The following is a 17,717-nucleotide window of genomic DNA, read 5'->3' on the forward strand; positions in this document are numbered from 1 at the left end:
AGGAGAAATGTTTTGAAGTTACAAGTGGCAACATTTGGTGATAGATTGGCTATATGACATCAGTTTGAGGGAGAAATTGAGGATGGCTTGCTTATCTTTAATAAGGTTGCTAGGCTTATCTTAACATAATCCTATTCTTGATTTGAATTATGGCCTTCAGTCCCTTAATCCCTCAATTCTTTTTCAGACTATCTCCCTTGCACCAGCCACTCTCTTCTCTCCTCCCCATTTCAGTTCTTTATTATCTTGCTTCCTTGAATTCCTAACCCTCTTTGTCATTTTGCCAATTATGTCCGATCAACCTTAGCCTTGGATCACTACCACTGTGCACCACTTTCAGCCCTGCTAAATGAAGGTGGAGAATATAATGCAGCCATTCTAATTGGATCCACTACAAATTTATGTTACATAACCTCAAATGGGCCCTCATTGCTGCTAGACAGCCTTATTATACCTGCCTTATCAATTCACTGTCCCTCTTTCCACAGCATAGGGGTTATTCCAAATCTTTTCATTCCTCCTCAAAGCTCCCTTGACTACTACTCCCCCACTTGCTTAGCTGAGAACTTTGTCCCATATTTAAAAAAAAAAAAAAAAAAATGAGAGCATTCACCATGAATTCTTCCTTCTTCATCTCTTGTCACTCTGAGGCCTTCTACTATTATCTTCTTTCATCCCTGTCTAAGATGATATGGTAACCTCATTCCTTACCAAGGCTAACCCCTCTACTTATTCTATCTCATTCTATCCCATGTCCTCTAACAGATTATCTCCTCAATTATTCTACTATTTCATTTCTTTGTTTTTCTTTTATAATGTATTTTTATTTCATTAAATGTTTTCCCCAATTTCATTTTTTTAAAATTATAACTTTTTTTAAAATTTGAGTTCCAAATTCTCTCCGTCCTTCTCATTTCCTCCCCTACCCTTTGAGAAGGCAATCAATATATTAATTATACATATGAAGTCATGCAAAATATATTTTCTTATTAGCCATGTTGTAAAAGAAAACATATACACACAAAAGAAAAGAAAAAGTATACTTTGTTCTGCAATGATAGTCCATCAGTTCTCTCTCTGGAGGTTGATAACATTTTTCATCATGGATCCTTTGGAATTGTATCATTGTCTTGATTAGAGCTTTCACTCCCAACCTCTTTGCCTGAGAAATTTTTACATGACCCTGGTTAGATAGATAGATAGATAAAGTAAGTATACAAATCAAACTTTTACTGATAAGAAGTCATAATTTCGCAATCCCCACATTCAAGACCTCAACTGGGGTCACAAATCACAATTTAAGAAGCTGAAGTCTTGATCAGAGGAGCCAACTCTTTTATAATTGAGCATTGTTAACATATTTCCCTTACTGTCTGTGGCTTATTTTCAGTCTCTTCCTGAATACTGGCTCATTTCCTACTGCCTACAAATAGCCAGGACAGGATGTCCCTAGCCTGAAAAAAATTGAACCTTCCACCTCTGTTATATCTCTTCTGTCCTTTATAGCTAAACTCCTCAAAAAGACCTTCAATAATAGGTGCCTCCATTTTCTCTTTCCTCTTTCTCTCCTTATCTCATATAGTCTGGTTTCTGATTTTACCATTAATGAAAACTACTCTCTCCAAAGTTAATAATTACTTTTGAATTGCTATTGGCCTTTTCTCAGTCATTATTCTCCTTGACTTCTCTGAAACCTTTGATCTGTTGATCATTCTTTCCTCCAAGATTGTATCTTTTTTCTAGATTTTTTTGAATATTTCCTTTTCCGGGTTTTCCTTCTACTTTTTTACCCACTCCTCTGTTTCCTTTGCTAGAACTTCAACCAGATTATCTTTTATACCCATAAATGATCTCTAGGATTCTGTCCTAATCTCATCAGCTCTTATGTATTTAATTGTCATCTCTCTGCTGATGATTTTGACATCTACCTGTCTCTCTGCTTATTTCCAGTTTAACATCTACAATTGTCTTCCTGTCATCTTAAAATGGATGTCCAATAGACATCTTAAACTCATTATAACCAAAACAAAACTCAACTTTGCCCCCAAATCCTCCCCTCTACCTTCTTTGTAGAGGGCAATACTGTCCTCCCATCATGTCAGACTTATAACTTAGGAGTCATCCTGGATACACACACACACACACACACACACACACACACACACACACACAGAATCTGTTGCTGAGAAGACTGAATATCATCTTTGCAACTCTCTCAAATATGCTTCCTTTTCTCCTTTGACGCAGTTATCATTCTAGTTCAGGCCCTCCTCACCTAATGGGTCTGCCAGTATCAAGTCTTTCCCCACTCTATAGTCCATCATCTTTCAGTCTCTAAAGTGTTTTTCCCAAAGCTTAGATCCAGTCATGTCACCTTCTATTCAGTAAAATCCAGTAGCTTCCCACTGTTTCCAAGAGCAAATTCAAATTCCTCTATTATGCATTCAGAGCCTTTCATAACCCTGTCCTCACTTACCTTTCCAGTGTTCTTATACCTTATTCTCTGATAGATTCTCTTTGATCCAGTGATACTGGCCTCCTCAGTGTTTCAGGAATAGAACATTTCATCTCTTGGCTTTAGATTTTCTCTAACTGTACCCTATGCCTGGAATACTCTCCTCCTCCACTCAATCTTCTGAACTTCCTGGTTTTTTAAAGTTCAAACCAAAATCTCACCTTCTACAGAAAGTTTTCCCTAGCCCTTCTTAATTCTAATGCCTTCCTTTGGTTTACTATTTTCTAGTTATCCTGTATATAACTTGCTTTATATTTGTTGGCATGTTGTTTTCCATATTAGATTGTAAAGTATTTGAAAACAGGGACCTTTTTTTTTTTTGTCTCTTTTTGTTTTCCCTCATGCTTAGCACATGCCTGTCACATAGGAAATACTTAATAAGTATTTGTTGATTGCTCCATTGGTGCCTTCAACAATAATAGGGGAGTAGGGAAAAGAGGAAGGTTTTGCAGGAAAAATAATAAAGTCTATTTTGAATACTGTTGAATTTAAGATATCTAATGAGGTATCCAGTTCAAAATGTGTCCAGTAAACAGTTGGCGATATGGGAATGGAGCTCAAAAGAGAGAGTAGGACTAGATATATAAACCTGAAAATCATGTGACTAGAAATATTTGTTTCTTAGAATTATTTTAAGCTGATGTTTTTTGTGACTTGTACTTTTTTTCCCTCACTTTTCAGACTAGACTACTTTTACTAAAAAATCTATTAAGCAAACAAGGAAGCCCATTGACCCAAAAAGAGCTAGCTCAGCTAGCTAGGTGAGTAATTCTGTTTGGATTACTTAAGTATTTTTGTGAAGAAGTGGTTTTATGTTTAAATTAAAATAAGTTTTATCATAAGAAGATGCATATTTCTATATAATGTAAAATCTCAAGGAATATATTTTGTATGGCCTATAGGAGTGAATCTAAATTGCTCAGTTCTTATTATTTCCTCCCTCCCTCCCCCTCTCTCTCTCTCTCTCTCTCTCTCTCTCTCTCTCTCTCTCTCTCTCTCTCTCTCTCTCTCTCTCTCTCTCTCTTGCTCTCTCGCTCCCCCTCCCCCTTTCTCCTCCCTCATCTTTCCCCCTCTCTTCTCCCACTGTCCCTCCCTCTACAAATAGTATCACTACCCTGCTATAGAGCTTCATCTCTTTATATCTACAATAATCTTCTGCTTTACTTCCCTACTTCAAGATTCTGCCTACTCTTTTCCATTCTCCATTCATCTGTCAGATTGGTCTTCTTGACTCCTAGTTCTTATCATGTCATTCTTTTATTCAGCAGACTCCACTGACTGTCCTCGTCCAGGCTTGTATTGAAAATTCTCTGGCTGACAGCAAGCTTTTCATAATTTGGCATTTTTTCTACTTTTCTAGTCTTATACCATATTCATTCCCATAAATACCCTGTGATCCTATGATACTGGGCCTCTTGATTCATATTTCTTGAATGTGATACTTCATGTCTTCATGCATTTTTATTAGCTATCCTCCAGCATTGTCTTCCTCCTCATCATGCCTTTCCTGTCTTCCTTCAAGTTCCAGATAAAATATTATCTTCTTTAAGAAGCCTTAACCCACTCTTACTGTTAGTGCTTTCCTTTGTTGACTTACCTGTAGTTTATCCTATCTAGATCTTGTTGGTATATGCTGATTTTCATATAGTCTCTCCAGTTAGGCTTACTTCTTTAGAACAAGGACATTTTGATGTTTTTGCCTTTTTTTTTATCCTTAATCCTTAGCATGGTACCTGAAATATAGTAGGTGCTTAAGAAATGCTTGTTAACTGACGGAAATTAATGGATAGACTAATTCAGAACTTGGTGAATGATTGTCAATTTGGAAAAAGGTATAATAGATGCTGTAAGGAGCTATTTGTAACTCTAGTATTCAATATTTCTATAGTGACTTGGGTAAAAGGATAATTGACTTTCTTGTGAGATGAGCAAATGACACAAAGGTGGGAGCAGACACTTTGAATGTCATAGTATCCAAACAGAGCTTAATAGGCTAAAAATATGGTTAAATCTGATAAGTATATTTAATAGAAATTATTTAAAACACCAGTGAATATCATTTATTTGGACTTAAGTATAATATAGAGAGACATAAAGTAACTATCAGTTCTTTTGAAAAACAACTAGAAGTTTTATTGAACTGATAACTCAGCTTGAGTTATAGATATGGAAGCACAAAATGCTCTTGCATATTTTAGGCTACATTAACAGTGATCTGTATTCTACCTTGGTTAGACTATAAATTTGAAGTATTGTGTTCAGTCCTAAGTACTACATTTTAGGAAGATTATTAAGTTAAAGAACTTCTTTAGCAAGTCAAACTAGAGGCTGTTACAGAGGAGCATTGATCAAAGGAACTGGCAAAAAGATGATATAGGGAAAATGGTATCTATTTTCAAGTATTTGAGGGGCTGCCATTAAAAAAGGAATTTGATTTATTCTACTTGACACAAGTACAGAACTAGAAGGTACAATGAGTAGATTCAAAGTAGACTTAATCTTTGAAATGACATGAAGATGGGAAATTTGTATCAGCTAGTGCTGAATGAAATAAGCAAAATCAAAAGAACAATGTATTTAATTTCTACATAATTACTAATTGAAAAGACTCAATTCTGAGTAACTCAAAGAATTGGTAATATTCCCAGAAAACATGAAACTCCTTCCCACTCATGACAGAGGGCTGAGGAATTCCTAGGGGCAGAATCGTTTTACTGTCAGATTTACTTTATTTTTTATTTTTTTATTTTTTTTTCTTTTGTCAGGTGCACTTTCAATAAGAGATGTTTATGTTTGTTTACCTGTTTTTGTTATAAGAGAGGGTTAAGTGATAGTAGTGTGGGCAGAGAAACTAAAAAGTAAATATTTCCAAAAAAGCTTGTAACACAGACAAAAGGCATTAATAAAACTCTTTCTTCTCCCCCCCCCCAAAAAAAGAGGTTCTTCAGTTGTGAAATAAATGGTCTGACTCTGGAAGTAATGGGTTTTTCCTTACTCTAGAGCAAAGCTTGCTAAAATGTGAGTTGCAACTCCATATAGGGTCATGTAATTAAATGTGGGGGTCACAGAATATGATTTATTATCAGTAAATGTTTGATTTGTATACCAATTTTATATACCTATATATCTGAGATTACATAAAAATTTCTCAGTCTAAAAGGGGTAACAACTAAGTAAGTGATCACTGTTTTTCAGTTGTAGTCTTTTTTTTTTTTTTTTTTTTTTTTTTTCTGGTGAGGCAATTGAGGTTAAGTGCCTTGCTCAGAGACACTGAGCTAGGAAATGTTAAATATTTGAAACTGGATTTGAACTGGGGTTCTCCTAGCTTCAGGCCTTCTATTTACTTCTCCATCTAGCTTCCCCTATTTATAGTCATAGATGAAGAGTCAATGTAATACTGTGACATATCGAAATTGTTCTTTCTTTTTGACAAAGTATACTGTTAGTTAATATTCACCATAACACTTTTTGTCATATAACAAAAGTGCTTTATTGATCTAGTTACCCTGTGTTTTTTTCTTAAAAGCTTTTTATAACAAACTTTTTTTCTCTCTCCACATTTCTGTTCTGAGCTGTGTTCTCCCTTCTACTTAGTCTTTTTTTGTCAAGATAGTAGTTAATCTATGTTAATAGATCTGTTAATGTGGTAATGAATTCTAGTGATTTAATGATTTTGTCCTTCCTAGTAAATATATATTGTAGGATCTTTCTGAGTGCAGAAGAGATACTTTAACCTAAAGTAAACAGAGAAGCTTCAAACCAGTGTGGAAGAATTTGAAGGTGAACCATATGATCATGCTATGTAAACAGCTATCCATAGAGTACACCAAACTTGTCATCATTGAGATTTAATATTTTCATTGGTATAAGTATTTTGCTGTTTTACTTTTCCTTTCTCCAAGAATGACTGAAGGATACTCAGGAAGTGATTTAACAGCACTTGCAAAAGATGCAGCCCTGGGTCCCATAAGAGGTAAGGCAACATGTGCAACATTTTTATCTGTTTTATTCTGTCTTTTGAAATTCACCTTGTAAATGTTCTGCTATCAACGGTTATGAGCACCAAAAGCATTTAAGACAGGAAATTTCCAATAATAGGCTTCTTTTGCTTACAAAGATCATTCTGAGACAGAGATGACATTGCCAAGAGTAGAAAATGTCATATAGTTTCTAAGCAGCAGCTGGTTTTTTAAATTGAAAAACAAAAAGAGTCTATAAAGAATAAAACATTAACATGAACATTCCACTATTTTCTAGACTGGGAGAGATATAATCACATTTTTTCTGGTTGCTGACTTAATTTCTCATCCAGGACACTCCTATATCTCTCTTTAGAGTGTAAGTTTCTTGTTGGCAGGGACTGTTCCATATTTGATTAATATTAATCATTCATTATATGGATGTCAAGAGGAAATTTCCTATCCCTTAATGTCAACTCTATTAATGTTTTCTGGATATTTTGGTCCTAACTTAGAAAATTTCCTATTTAAATCACAGCTTTTATTCTCAAAATCAGGAATGAGTGAATTTCTTCATCCTGGTAAACTTATGGATAGGTTTTAGGGAGTGGCCTTAAAATTTCATTAGTATTTGTAAGTCCCCAAAGAGGGAAGCTTTCCCCTGTTAAAATGAATAGATGAGAATAATTTATTCAAATGCCCATAAAGGTAACTGAAGCAGGTGCTATAGAGAGCTTAGAGCTTGTTTAAACATCAAAGACACCAAGGTTATTTGCTGCATCCTGAGCCATCAACAGTCATCTTGATTTTTGTCTTGCCATTAACTTTTGATGACTCTGGAAGAGAAGGGAAGCTGACAACTTTGAGACAACTTTCAGACTTACAGATATTTTAAAGAATTGTGTCTAAACTATTCAACTCAAGCCATGTCACAGTAGAACCAAGATTATTTACAAAGATGTTTTCTGCTATTTTGAAACAAATTAGAATAATATTTGAATGATCTTCCATATGAATGACATTGTACTCTCCAAAGTTAATAAAAGGGAGAGAAAGAACAATCCATCATGCTTTAGCAGTGTGCACAATAACTGGGTATCTCAAAGATATTCAGGAAAAGAATTATTTTTTCATCATTTCAAAGGATTTTATGTATTGGTAAAATTATAACGTGTCTTCTCAATATATATTTATATTTTATTGTTATGCAACGGATATCCTAGTTGCATTTCTTACAAAAAATTTGTTTCTATTTTATAGAACTGAAACCAGAACAAGTGAAGAATATGTCTGCCAGTGAGGTATACTGCTTTATCATTCCCTTTATATTAAAAAAATCAATTGGCTTAGCTGAATTATTTTGTTTTAGCTTTTTATCAAGTAAGGTAAAATTTCACTTTGGAATTCTCCTAGAATCTTTTTATACAAGCCTTGTAAAATCAGAGTATCAGTATCAGCATAGTCCAGAGGGTCCCCATGGCCACTGGTGATTTTCTTTCTTTTTATTTCCTGTTACTACTACTTTAAGTAAATAACTTACTAAAGCAAAGAGATGCTATAGTCTGTTTTAATAGAAGAAAAACCACACAGGATAAATTTTTTGAAGCACTGAAGTAATAAAGATAGGATTCTTTCAGATTTTTGCTTGAGGCTCTAATTTTTAAAAATTAAATATAAAATAATTGTATTTGGGAAGCTATACTACTTGATTATGAAGCTCTTTACATGAATTTACAATTATTTTTCTTTTGGAATCCCTCTGAAGTAGATAATATAAGGAAATTTGAAGTTCAGAATTACTGACTCCAAGTCCAAGATCCTTTCCATCTGCCATGCAGCCTCCCATATTTTTCAGATGTTCATGCTGACTTTCATAATGATCTTTAAAATTATGGGTTTTCACAAAAGTGCTTTAGCTTTGCTTTTAGATGTGCCTTCACTATAAGAACCATATCAATTCAGAATTAATTTTATGTAGGAAGTTCCCTTTGTATAGTTAGAACATTAGTATTAATAAAATATTTTATATAATATTTTGAAGAATGTGATATATAAAATTAAATATATATCTTATCTGTAATATTAATGGACAAAATGAATAATTTTAGGTTTGGGTGGGCATGCTAAAGAAAATATTTGATAATTCTTTTGTATTTATAAAAATGTTTTGTTCTTATTCTTTGAAATACAGATGAGAAATATTCGATTATCTGATTTCACTGAATCCTTGAAAAAAATAAAGCGTAGTGTGAGCCCCCAAACTCTAGAAGCATACATCCGTTGGAACAAGGACTTTGGAGATACAACAGTTTAAAGAAGTACTTGTGTGAAACTGAGGAGATTATGTTTACCTGCCAAGAAAAATAAAAACATTTGTGAGAGCAGCTGGTTTAAACTGCTGAAATTCGGCCTGAGTTTATGGGATCTTACAGATTCTCACAACTATTTGTGCACTAAACTTGAAACTGAACCAGAAAGCAAATTTTAATAAAAACATACAATGTGAATAGAATACTTTTACTGTTTAAGGCATCTTTGCCTTTATAGTCAGGGTTTCTTTGCTGGGTACTGTAAATTAGAGCACAATAAAAAGTGATTAAGATCTTCTAGCAGTTTAATCATGGTATGAATAATAATTTGTATATGTTGTTGCAGATGAAAGTATTCCGGAGACATAAATAGTAACATAGGCCCCTTTGGTCCTGTGTCTTCTCACTTTTTTCCTCATAACATATTTTTTTCATTCCTCTATCCCACAGTTGTCTTAACTATAACATCTAATTAGAATGCCAAATGCTGTAAGTTTATTTTATTTTTCAAAATTCAATCCATTGTGCCAAATGAACTTTTTCCCTATGCAACAAGAACAGGAAAAAGCATTCTCAATGTTAGAAGTTTTTTAGTTGCATAAATCTGTAAATATATTATTAACCACTCGGGACTTTTTTCCCCCTTCCTTTTTTTTCTGTTACATTGCTACCAAATGATCAGTTTGACAGCAGCAAAACTAAGTAGTAACTTAATTTTTTACACATCTTATAGCCCAGTTCACATTTGGAGGATAATAATTTTTTTTTTCCTTTTAGTATACTTGTAAAGAATCAATAACCGTGCTTTTCCTTGGTCCTAATTTGTTTTCTCCTGGAATCAGTTTTGGTTTTGTTTTTTTTAAGAGCCAATATTAACTACTGTTACACTGGTTTAGAAGGAGAAAAAAAAGGGGGTAAGTTATTGACTTAAACATTTCTAATTTTTTGCTTTTTTCAGACTGTTTACAGGAATACTTATAAGCCAGCAAAACTACCATCCTTAATTCTTACTAGTGATTAATCTATTGAACCAAGCTTTAAAATAAGAGGTTATGGGATTTTTTTATACATTGCATACAGTAACATTTTATAGGTTTCATGTGCTCACTTTGTATGCTAAAAGTCTTAGACCCAGCTAATCTGCTTTTTTAAAAATATATGTAACTGTTTCTTGTTTGTATAAATATGCCTGAATTTTTAATTATGAAAATGAAATTGTAGTAAATAGAAACTCTTAAATCATCATCTATTAAATATTGTAATAAAGGGAAATGGATATTTGCCCTTAGTTTACTTGTTAAAATTTTGTTTACAGCATTATCTGTGGTGCTCATATGCTATTGTTACAACTGGAGAGAATAAATTTGTAGTAAGAAGTATCATACTTGGTTTAGAAAAATGTCTTTGGAGAGTTGGGGGGGTGAGGGCAAGGGGAAGTTGGTCATGAATATATACTTGTTTATACATACATGTGTTAAAAATGAAAAATTGTCCCTCTAGATATAATTTTTTAATGAAACACTTTTGATTTTTCTAAAAGATTTTCTCCTATTATCCTTTACCTATAAGTAGATGATAAATGGTTATTAGTTATTTGGAACTGGACCTTAATTAGCTGACTGTGTTTGGGCAGTGTAATTATATTAATTATAAAGTGAAAGAGCTAATATTTTTTAACACATCAGATATTAGTTTGGAATTATTTGCTTCTAATACAGTACCCCCATTTTCTCACTATTTAGCAAAGAACAAGTGTATTCTTATTATACAACTTAACTTAATTTTCAAAAAGTCTCTAAAGGAACTTTCAATTTTTTATAACATAACAGTTTTTACGTTTCAAAACAATAATATGCAAGTGATAGAAACTGACAGAATCTCATAGTAGAAATTTTTTTATAATTAAAGTTCATCAAATTATCTTTACATTTTAACTAATGTGTTAAGAGACAATTAGCATTAGTTTCCAAGAAGCTCTTAGCACTTTGGGAAATAAATCAGTCATTTAAAAGGATCTTTTGCATTAATTTTCATTGTCTTAATTTTTTTAAGCATCTTAAAATTACTTAGATTTGGTTCAAACAATTTATTTTAATTTTAGGGATACTTAATTCTGAATTTTTAAGGATTTAAGAGTAGTTTGAAGACATATACCCAAATGTGTCTCTGATATCTCACTCCTATGAATATACCTTTTAGTGATATCCTTTCTGGATGTCCTTCATGGTTCTTTGTCATATCATTAAGTTACAATAGGATGGGTATGTATTAATGGTAATACATACATTTATCTAATTATATTTGCTAAAAGAAAAATACTTTCCTTTTTTTCTTATTTAAAATTATTACAAGTATTTATATCAGAACATCTTATCACTGTGCTAATGTATTGAAATTATTTTTACTTTTTAAAAATCACATTCTCCTGTAGTATATTTTAATGCTAAAGGACTCTTATTTTTAGGCTGGGTTTTTTTTTTTTTTTTCATTTTATTTTAAAGCATCTTTTTTCATAAACATGTTATGAAACCGGAATTAAAACATAATAGTGGGGGCAGCTAGGTGGCGCAGTGGATAGAGAACATCAGTCCTGAAGTCAGGAGGACTGAATTCAAATCTAATCTCAGACATTTAACATTTCATAGCTATGTGATCCTAGACAAGTCACTTGACCCCAGTTGCTTCAGCAAAAAGCAAAGTAAAACATAATAGTGTTCTAAGTAATCATATTATAATACTTGTTAACAGAAACAGGTGTTTTTAACTTAAAAATTAAGCTTAAATGGTGCCCCTTTTGAGATTTTCTGTTTTGTCCATGGGTTGATTTATTTAAAAATATACTTTTGACTTTAATTGCTGTTGATAAACCTTTTGTGGCAGTGGGACAGAACAGGTGTTTAGACAAAGCAAGGAAACAAACTAATCATTAATTCATGGTATCTTTAGGTTGAAAGATCATTTCGAAAAAGTGACTACTTGTCTGTATCTGTCACATATCATACAACCACGTTTTGAGATCAGGGAACACCCAGAAGAATAATAAAGAATACAACATTTAGAAATATAGATAGCAAAAACTTCTATGGGAAAACAGACTATTTTTGACTAGTATTTCTCATTTCTTTTCAGCTAGGATAGATTCATGTTGCTATTTTCAGTGTTATTGTGGCCTCTGAAACTTTATTTCAAAAAGCAGTAATGGGGGGCAGCTAGGAGGTGCAGTGGATAGAGAACCAGCCTTGAATTCAGGAGGACACGAGTTCAAATGTGGTCTCAGACACTTAGCACTTCCTAGCTGTGTGACCCTGGACAAGTCACTTAACCCCAGCCTCAGGGGGAAGGGGGGGAAGCAGTAATGGAAAGTTTAAAATATAGCCAATAAAAGTTCACTTTGAAATCATTTCAGCATTTGAGACTTTACTTGATTGTTATGTTAATTTTACATAGTATGGGGCAGCTAAATGGTACACATGCCCTGAGTTCAAATTCAACTTCAGACACTTAATATTTCCTCTCTATATGACTCTGGGCAAGAAACTTAATTCCAATTTCCTCAGCAAAAAAAGGCGGGGGAAATTTACATGAGGGGGGAAAAGTTACATGGTTAAATACAAAGTTACGTGGTTAATTTTTTTGTGTTGGACCTAAATAATCTCAAAACAAAAGAAAGAAGAAGGAACAGTTAATTCACATCTCATTTTTTCTCTATAATTTGGTGATGGTAACTATGCTAGAACTGTTATTTAAAAAAATCTTTTTTCACAGTTCACAAAGTTTGGGAAAGATTGTTCTTTGCATCTTAATATTTTATTGAGAAAATAATATGGGGGGGGGGTAGCTAGGTGGCACAGTGGATAGAGCACCAGCCCTGAATTCAGGAGGACCCGAGTTCAAATCTGGTCTCAGACACTTAACACTTCCTAGCTGTGTGATCCTGGACAACTCACTTAACCCCAGCCTCAGGAAAAAAAAAAAGAGAGAGAGAGAAAATAATATGAAGATGTAACACAAATTAATACTTTTTTATTATTCCAAATAAAATAATTTAATTTATCTAGTAATTTTTATTCCCAATTTCTCAAGTGGATTAAGTTATTGTGAAGGCAAATTTGATTCTGTAGTGTTAGATTTTTAAAAGATTAAGAATATTTGATCTCTTATATTGTCAATGATGCCAAGCAACTTGCAGAGAACTCATTCAGTTTTTTGATATGTCTGCACATGCACATACACACACACACACACACACAACACACACATAAATAAACTGAAAACTAATGTATGTTGGGGGTGGTAAATTTCCCTTCAACAGAGGATTTCAAGTAGAAATTAGATGTACACATCAGTTTTGTTGGGAGGATTTTTGTTTAGGCATAGGTTAGATTACATGACCTTGTGGTTCCTACAACTCTTGATATTCCATTAAGAAAACTAATATGCCATATCCACCCAGAAAAAAAAGGACTTTCTAAAGTTACTTAGAAGGAATTTATTTTTGTCATTTTGGTGATGTCTGTATTCTGACAGTCCTCACTTATTTATGTCTGGAAATAGATTGTACTATCATAGTGTTTTCATCAGAAAACCCACTTTTATAAGAAAATTAATTGATCATTGAGTATTTTTAACTTTTCCTGGTAAGTAATACTAGGGAAAGCAGCATTGGACAAAGACAGGAGGACTGAATTTGGAGTTAGGATTGAGTTTGAATTCAGGTTCTGACATTTCTACTTTATTTACTATATATAATTAGTTACTTATCCTTTTTAGGCCTCTGTTAAATGAAGAGGTTAAATTACATGATCTAAGTTACTTTTCACCTTTGAATCTTTAATACTGTTAAGCTTTTAATTTAATTGAATTCAACAAATGTTTTCCTACTAAATAGAAAACCTTGTATAGGCAGTAATACAAAGGATACAAAGATGATAAAGACAAATCCTTGATTTTGAATTCTATATAGTATAATAGAGACAAAAATAATAAAATGTAAAGTAACAGATGGTAACTTCAGTTTAAAAAATGTGCTCTGCAATTGTGGAAATTAAGAAATATTTCACAAAATAGGCAGCAAATGGACTGAGCCAAGAAGAGAGTGGAGTTTTTTTTTTTTAAATTAAAGCTTTTTATTTATAAAACATATGCATGGGTAATTTTTCAACATTGACCCTTGCAAAACCTTTTGTTTCAAATTTTCCCCTCTTTCCGCCCACCCCCTCTCCTAGCTGGTAGGTAGTCCAATACATATTAAATATGTTAAATCCAATATATTCATACATATTTATACAGTTATTTTTCTGCACAAGAAAAATAAGATCTAGAAAGAAAAAAAAAGCTGGAAAAACAAAATGCAAGCAAAAAACAATGTAAGAGCTATGTTGTGGTCCACATTCAATTCCCAGTCCTCTCTCTGGATGTAGATGGCTCTCTTCATCACTGCACAAGTGGAACTGGTTTAAATCATGTCATGGGTGAAGAGGGCCACGTCCATCAGAATTGATCTTTGTATAGTCTTCTTGTTGCTGTGTTTAATGATCTCCTGGTTCTACTCATTTCACTTAGCATCAGTGCATGTAGGTTTCTCCAAGCCTCTCTGAAATCATCCTGCTGGTCATTTCTTACAGAACAATAATATTCCAAAGCATTCATATGCCATAACTTATTCAGCCATTCTCCAGTTGATGGGCATCCACTCAGTTTCCAGTTTCTAGCCACTACAAAGAGGACTGCCACAAACATTTTTGCACATACAGGTCTGTTTCCTTCCTTTAAGATCACTTTGGGATATAAGCCCAGTAGTAACACTGCTGGATCAAAGAATATGCACAGTTTGATAACTTTTTGAACATAGTTTCAAACTGCTCTCCAGAACGGTTAGATCTGTTCACAGTTCCACCAGCAATGTGTCAATGTCCCAGTTTTCCCACATCCCCTTCAACATTCATCATTATCTTTTCCTGTCATCCTAGCCAGTCTTACAAGTGTGTAGTGGTATCTCAGAGTTGTCTTAATTTGCATTTCTCTGATCAATAGTGATTTGGAACACCTTTTCATATGATTATAGTTTCAATTTCTTCATCTGAAAATTGTTCATATCCTTTGACCATTTATCAATTGGAGAATGGTTATTATAAATTTGAGTCAGTTCTCTATATATTTTGGAAATGAAGCCTTTATCAGAATCTTTGAATGTAAAAATGTTTTCCCAGTTTATTGCTTCCCTTCTAATCTTGTTTGCATTAGTTTTGTTTGTACAAAAATTTTTTAACTTAATATCAAAATTATTTTGTGATCAGTAATGATCTCTAGTTCTTCTTTGATCATAAATTCCTTCTTCCTCCACAGATCTGAGAAGTAAACTATCCTATGTTCTTCTAATTTATTTATAATGTCATTCTTTATGTCTAGATCATAACCCATTTTGACCTGATCTTGGTGTACCATGTTAAATGTGGGTCAGTGATCCAGCAGCGTTACTACTGGGCTTATATCCCAAAGAGATCTTAAAGAAGGGAAAGGGACCTGTATGTGCAAGAATGCTTGTGGCAGCCCTCTTTGTGGTGGCCAGAAACTGGAAACTGAGTGGATGCCCATCAATTAGAGAATGGCTGAATAAATTGTGGTATATGAATATCCTGGAATATTATTGTTCTGTAAGAAATGACCAACAGGATGATTTCAGAAAGGCCTGGAGAGACTTATATGAACTGATGCTGAGTGAAATGAGTAGGACCAGGAGATCGTTGTATACTTAAACAACAATACTATATGGTGATCAATTCTGATGGATATGGCCATTTTCAACAATGAAATGAACCAAATCAGTTCCAACAGAGCAGTAATGAATGGAACTAGCTACACCCAGCAAAAGAACTCTAGGGGATGATTATGAACCACTACATAGAAATCCCAATCCCTCTATTTTTGTCCACCTGCGTTTTGGATTTCCTTCACAAGCTAATTGTACACTATTTCAAAGTCCGATTCTTTTTGTACAGCAAAACAACTGTTTGGACATGTATACATATATTGTATTCAATTTATACTTTAACATATTTAACATGTCAACCTGCCATCTGGGGGGGGGGGGGAGGAAGGGAAAAAATTAGAACAAAAGGTTTGGCAATTGTCAATGTTGTAAAATTGCCCATGCATATATCTGGTAAATAAAAACTATTAAGAAATAAATAAATGTGGGTCAGTGTCTAGTTTCTGCCATACTAGATTCCAGTTTTCCCAGTAGTTTTTGTCAAATAGTGAATTCTTATCCCAAAAGCTGGGGTCTTTGGGTTTGTCAAACACTAGATTGCTATAATTATTGACTATTTTGTTCTCTGAACCTAACCTATATCACTGATCAACTGCTCTATTTCTTAGACAGTATCAAATGGCTTGGTGACTGTTGCTTTAATATAGTTTTAGATACTGATACAGCTAGGCCATCTTCATGTGCATTTTTTTTTCATTAATCCCCTTGAAATTCTTGACTTTTTGTTCTTCTAGATGAATTTTGTGATTATTTTTTTCTAGGTCAGTAAAATAGTTTCTTGGGAGTTTGATTGGTATAGCACTAAGTAAATAGATTAGATAGTATTGTCATCTTTATTATATTCGCTTGACCTATCTGAGAGCACTTGATATTTTTCCAATTGCTTAGATCTGACTTTATTTGTGTGGAAAGTGTTTCGTAGTTTTGCTCATATAGTTCCTGACTATATTGGCGATAGATTCCCAGATATTTTATCCTACCAACAGTTATGTTAAGTGGAATTTCTCTTTGAATCTCTTGCTGTTGGCTTTTTGTTAGTGATATATAAAAATGCTGATGATTTATGTAGATTTATTTTGTATCCTGCAACTTTGCTAAAGTTGTGGATTACGTCTAATAGTTTTTTAGTTGATTCTCTAGGGTTCTAAGTATACCATATCATCTGCAAAGAGTGATAATTTGGTTTCCTCATTACCTACTCTAATTCCTTTAATCTCTTTTTCTTCACTTATTGCCAAAGCTAGCATTTTTAATTCAATATTAAATAGTAATGGTGATAGTGGGCAACCTTATTTCACCTTTGATCATACTGGCAATTTTTCCAGTTTATCCCCATCATATGATGCTTGCTGATGGTTTTAAATAGATGCTAACTGAATGTTTTAAGGAAAAGTCCATTTATTCCTATATATTTATTCCTATGTATAGTGTTTTTAATAGGAATGGATATTGGATTTTATCAAATGCTTTTTCTGCCTCTATTGAGATAATGGTTTTTTTAATTGTTAATTTGGTTATTGATATAGTCAATTATGCTAATAGTTTACCTAATATTGAACCAGCTCTGCATTCCTGGTATAAAAATCCTACTTGGTCATGGTATATTATCCTGGGGATGATTTTCTGTGTAGTCTCTTTGCTAATATTTTATTTAAGATTTTTGCATCAATATTCACTAGGGAGATTGGTCTATGATTTTTTTTTGTTTTTGTCCTACTTGGTTTAGGTACCATGTCTGTGTCATAAAAGGAATTTGGTAGGAGTCTTTCATTTCCTATTTTTTCAGATCATTTATATAGTATTGAAATTAATTATTCTTTAAATATTTGATAGAATTCACATATAAATTCATCTGGTCCTGGGAATTTTTTCTTAGAGAGTTGATCAATAGCTTGTTATATTTCTTTTTCTAAAATGGGTCTATTTAAGTAATTTATTTCCTCTTGTGTTAATCTGAACAATCTATATTTTTGTAGATATTCCTTCATTTCACTTGTCAAATTTATTGGCATAAAGTTGGGCAAAATAATTCATTATTATTGCTCTAATTTCCTCATCATTGGTGGAAAGTTTTCCCTTTTCATTTTTGAGACTAACAATTTGATTTTCCTCTTTCCTTTTTCTAATCAAATTAACTAAAGGTTTATCGATTTTGTTGGGTTTTT

General features: G+C 33.1%; 1 protein-coding gene across 2 annotated transcripts in view; it reads left to right on the top strand.

Moving 5' to 3' along the window:
- Positions 1 to 10,162, top strand: part of SPAST (spastin) — an 83,307-nt gene extending 73,145 nt beyond the window's left edge. For both annotated transcript variants that reach the window (XM_074288137.1, XM_074288136.1), the window contains exons 14-17: positions 3,197 to 3,276; positions 6,418 to 6,488; positions 7,735 to 7,775; positions 8,666 to 10,162. In XM_074288137.1, coding sequence (XP_074144238.1) covers positions 3,197 to 3,276; positions 6,418 to 6,488; positions 7,735 to 7,775; positions 8,666 to 8,788 — 315 coding nt within the window. In that variant the 3' untranslated portion in view covers positions 8,789 to 10,162. The remainder of the gene's footprint in view (positions 1 to 3,196; positions 3,277 to 6,417; positions 6,489 to 7,734; positions 7,776 to 8,665) is intronic.
- The last annotated feature ends 7,555 nt before the right edge of the window (positions 10,163 to 17,717 follow it).

Source organism: Sminthopsis crassicaudata, chromosome 2, assembly GCF_048593235.1.
Source record: "Sminthopsis crassicaudata isolate SCR6 chromosome 2, ASM4859323v1, whole genome shotgun sequence".
NCBI lineage: Eukaryota > Metazoa > Chordata > Mammalia > Dasyuromorphia > Dasyuridae > Sminthopsis > Sminthopsis crassicaudata.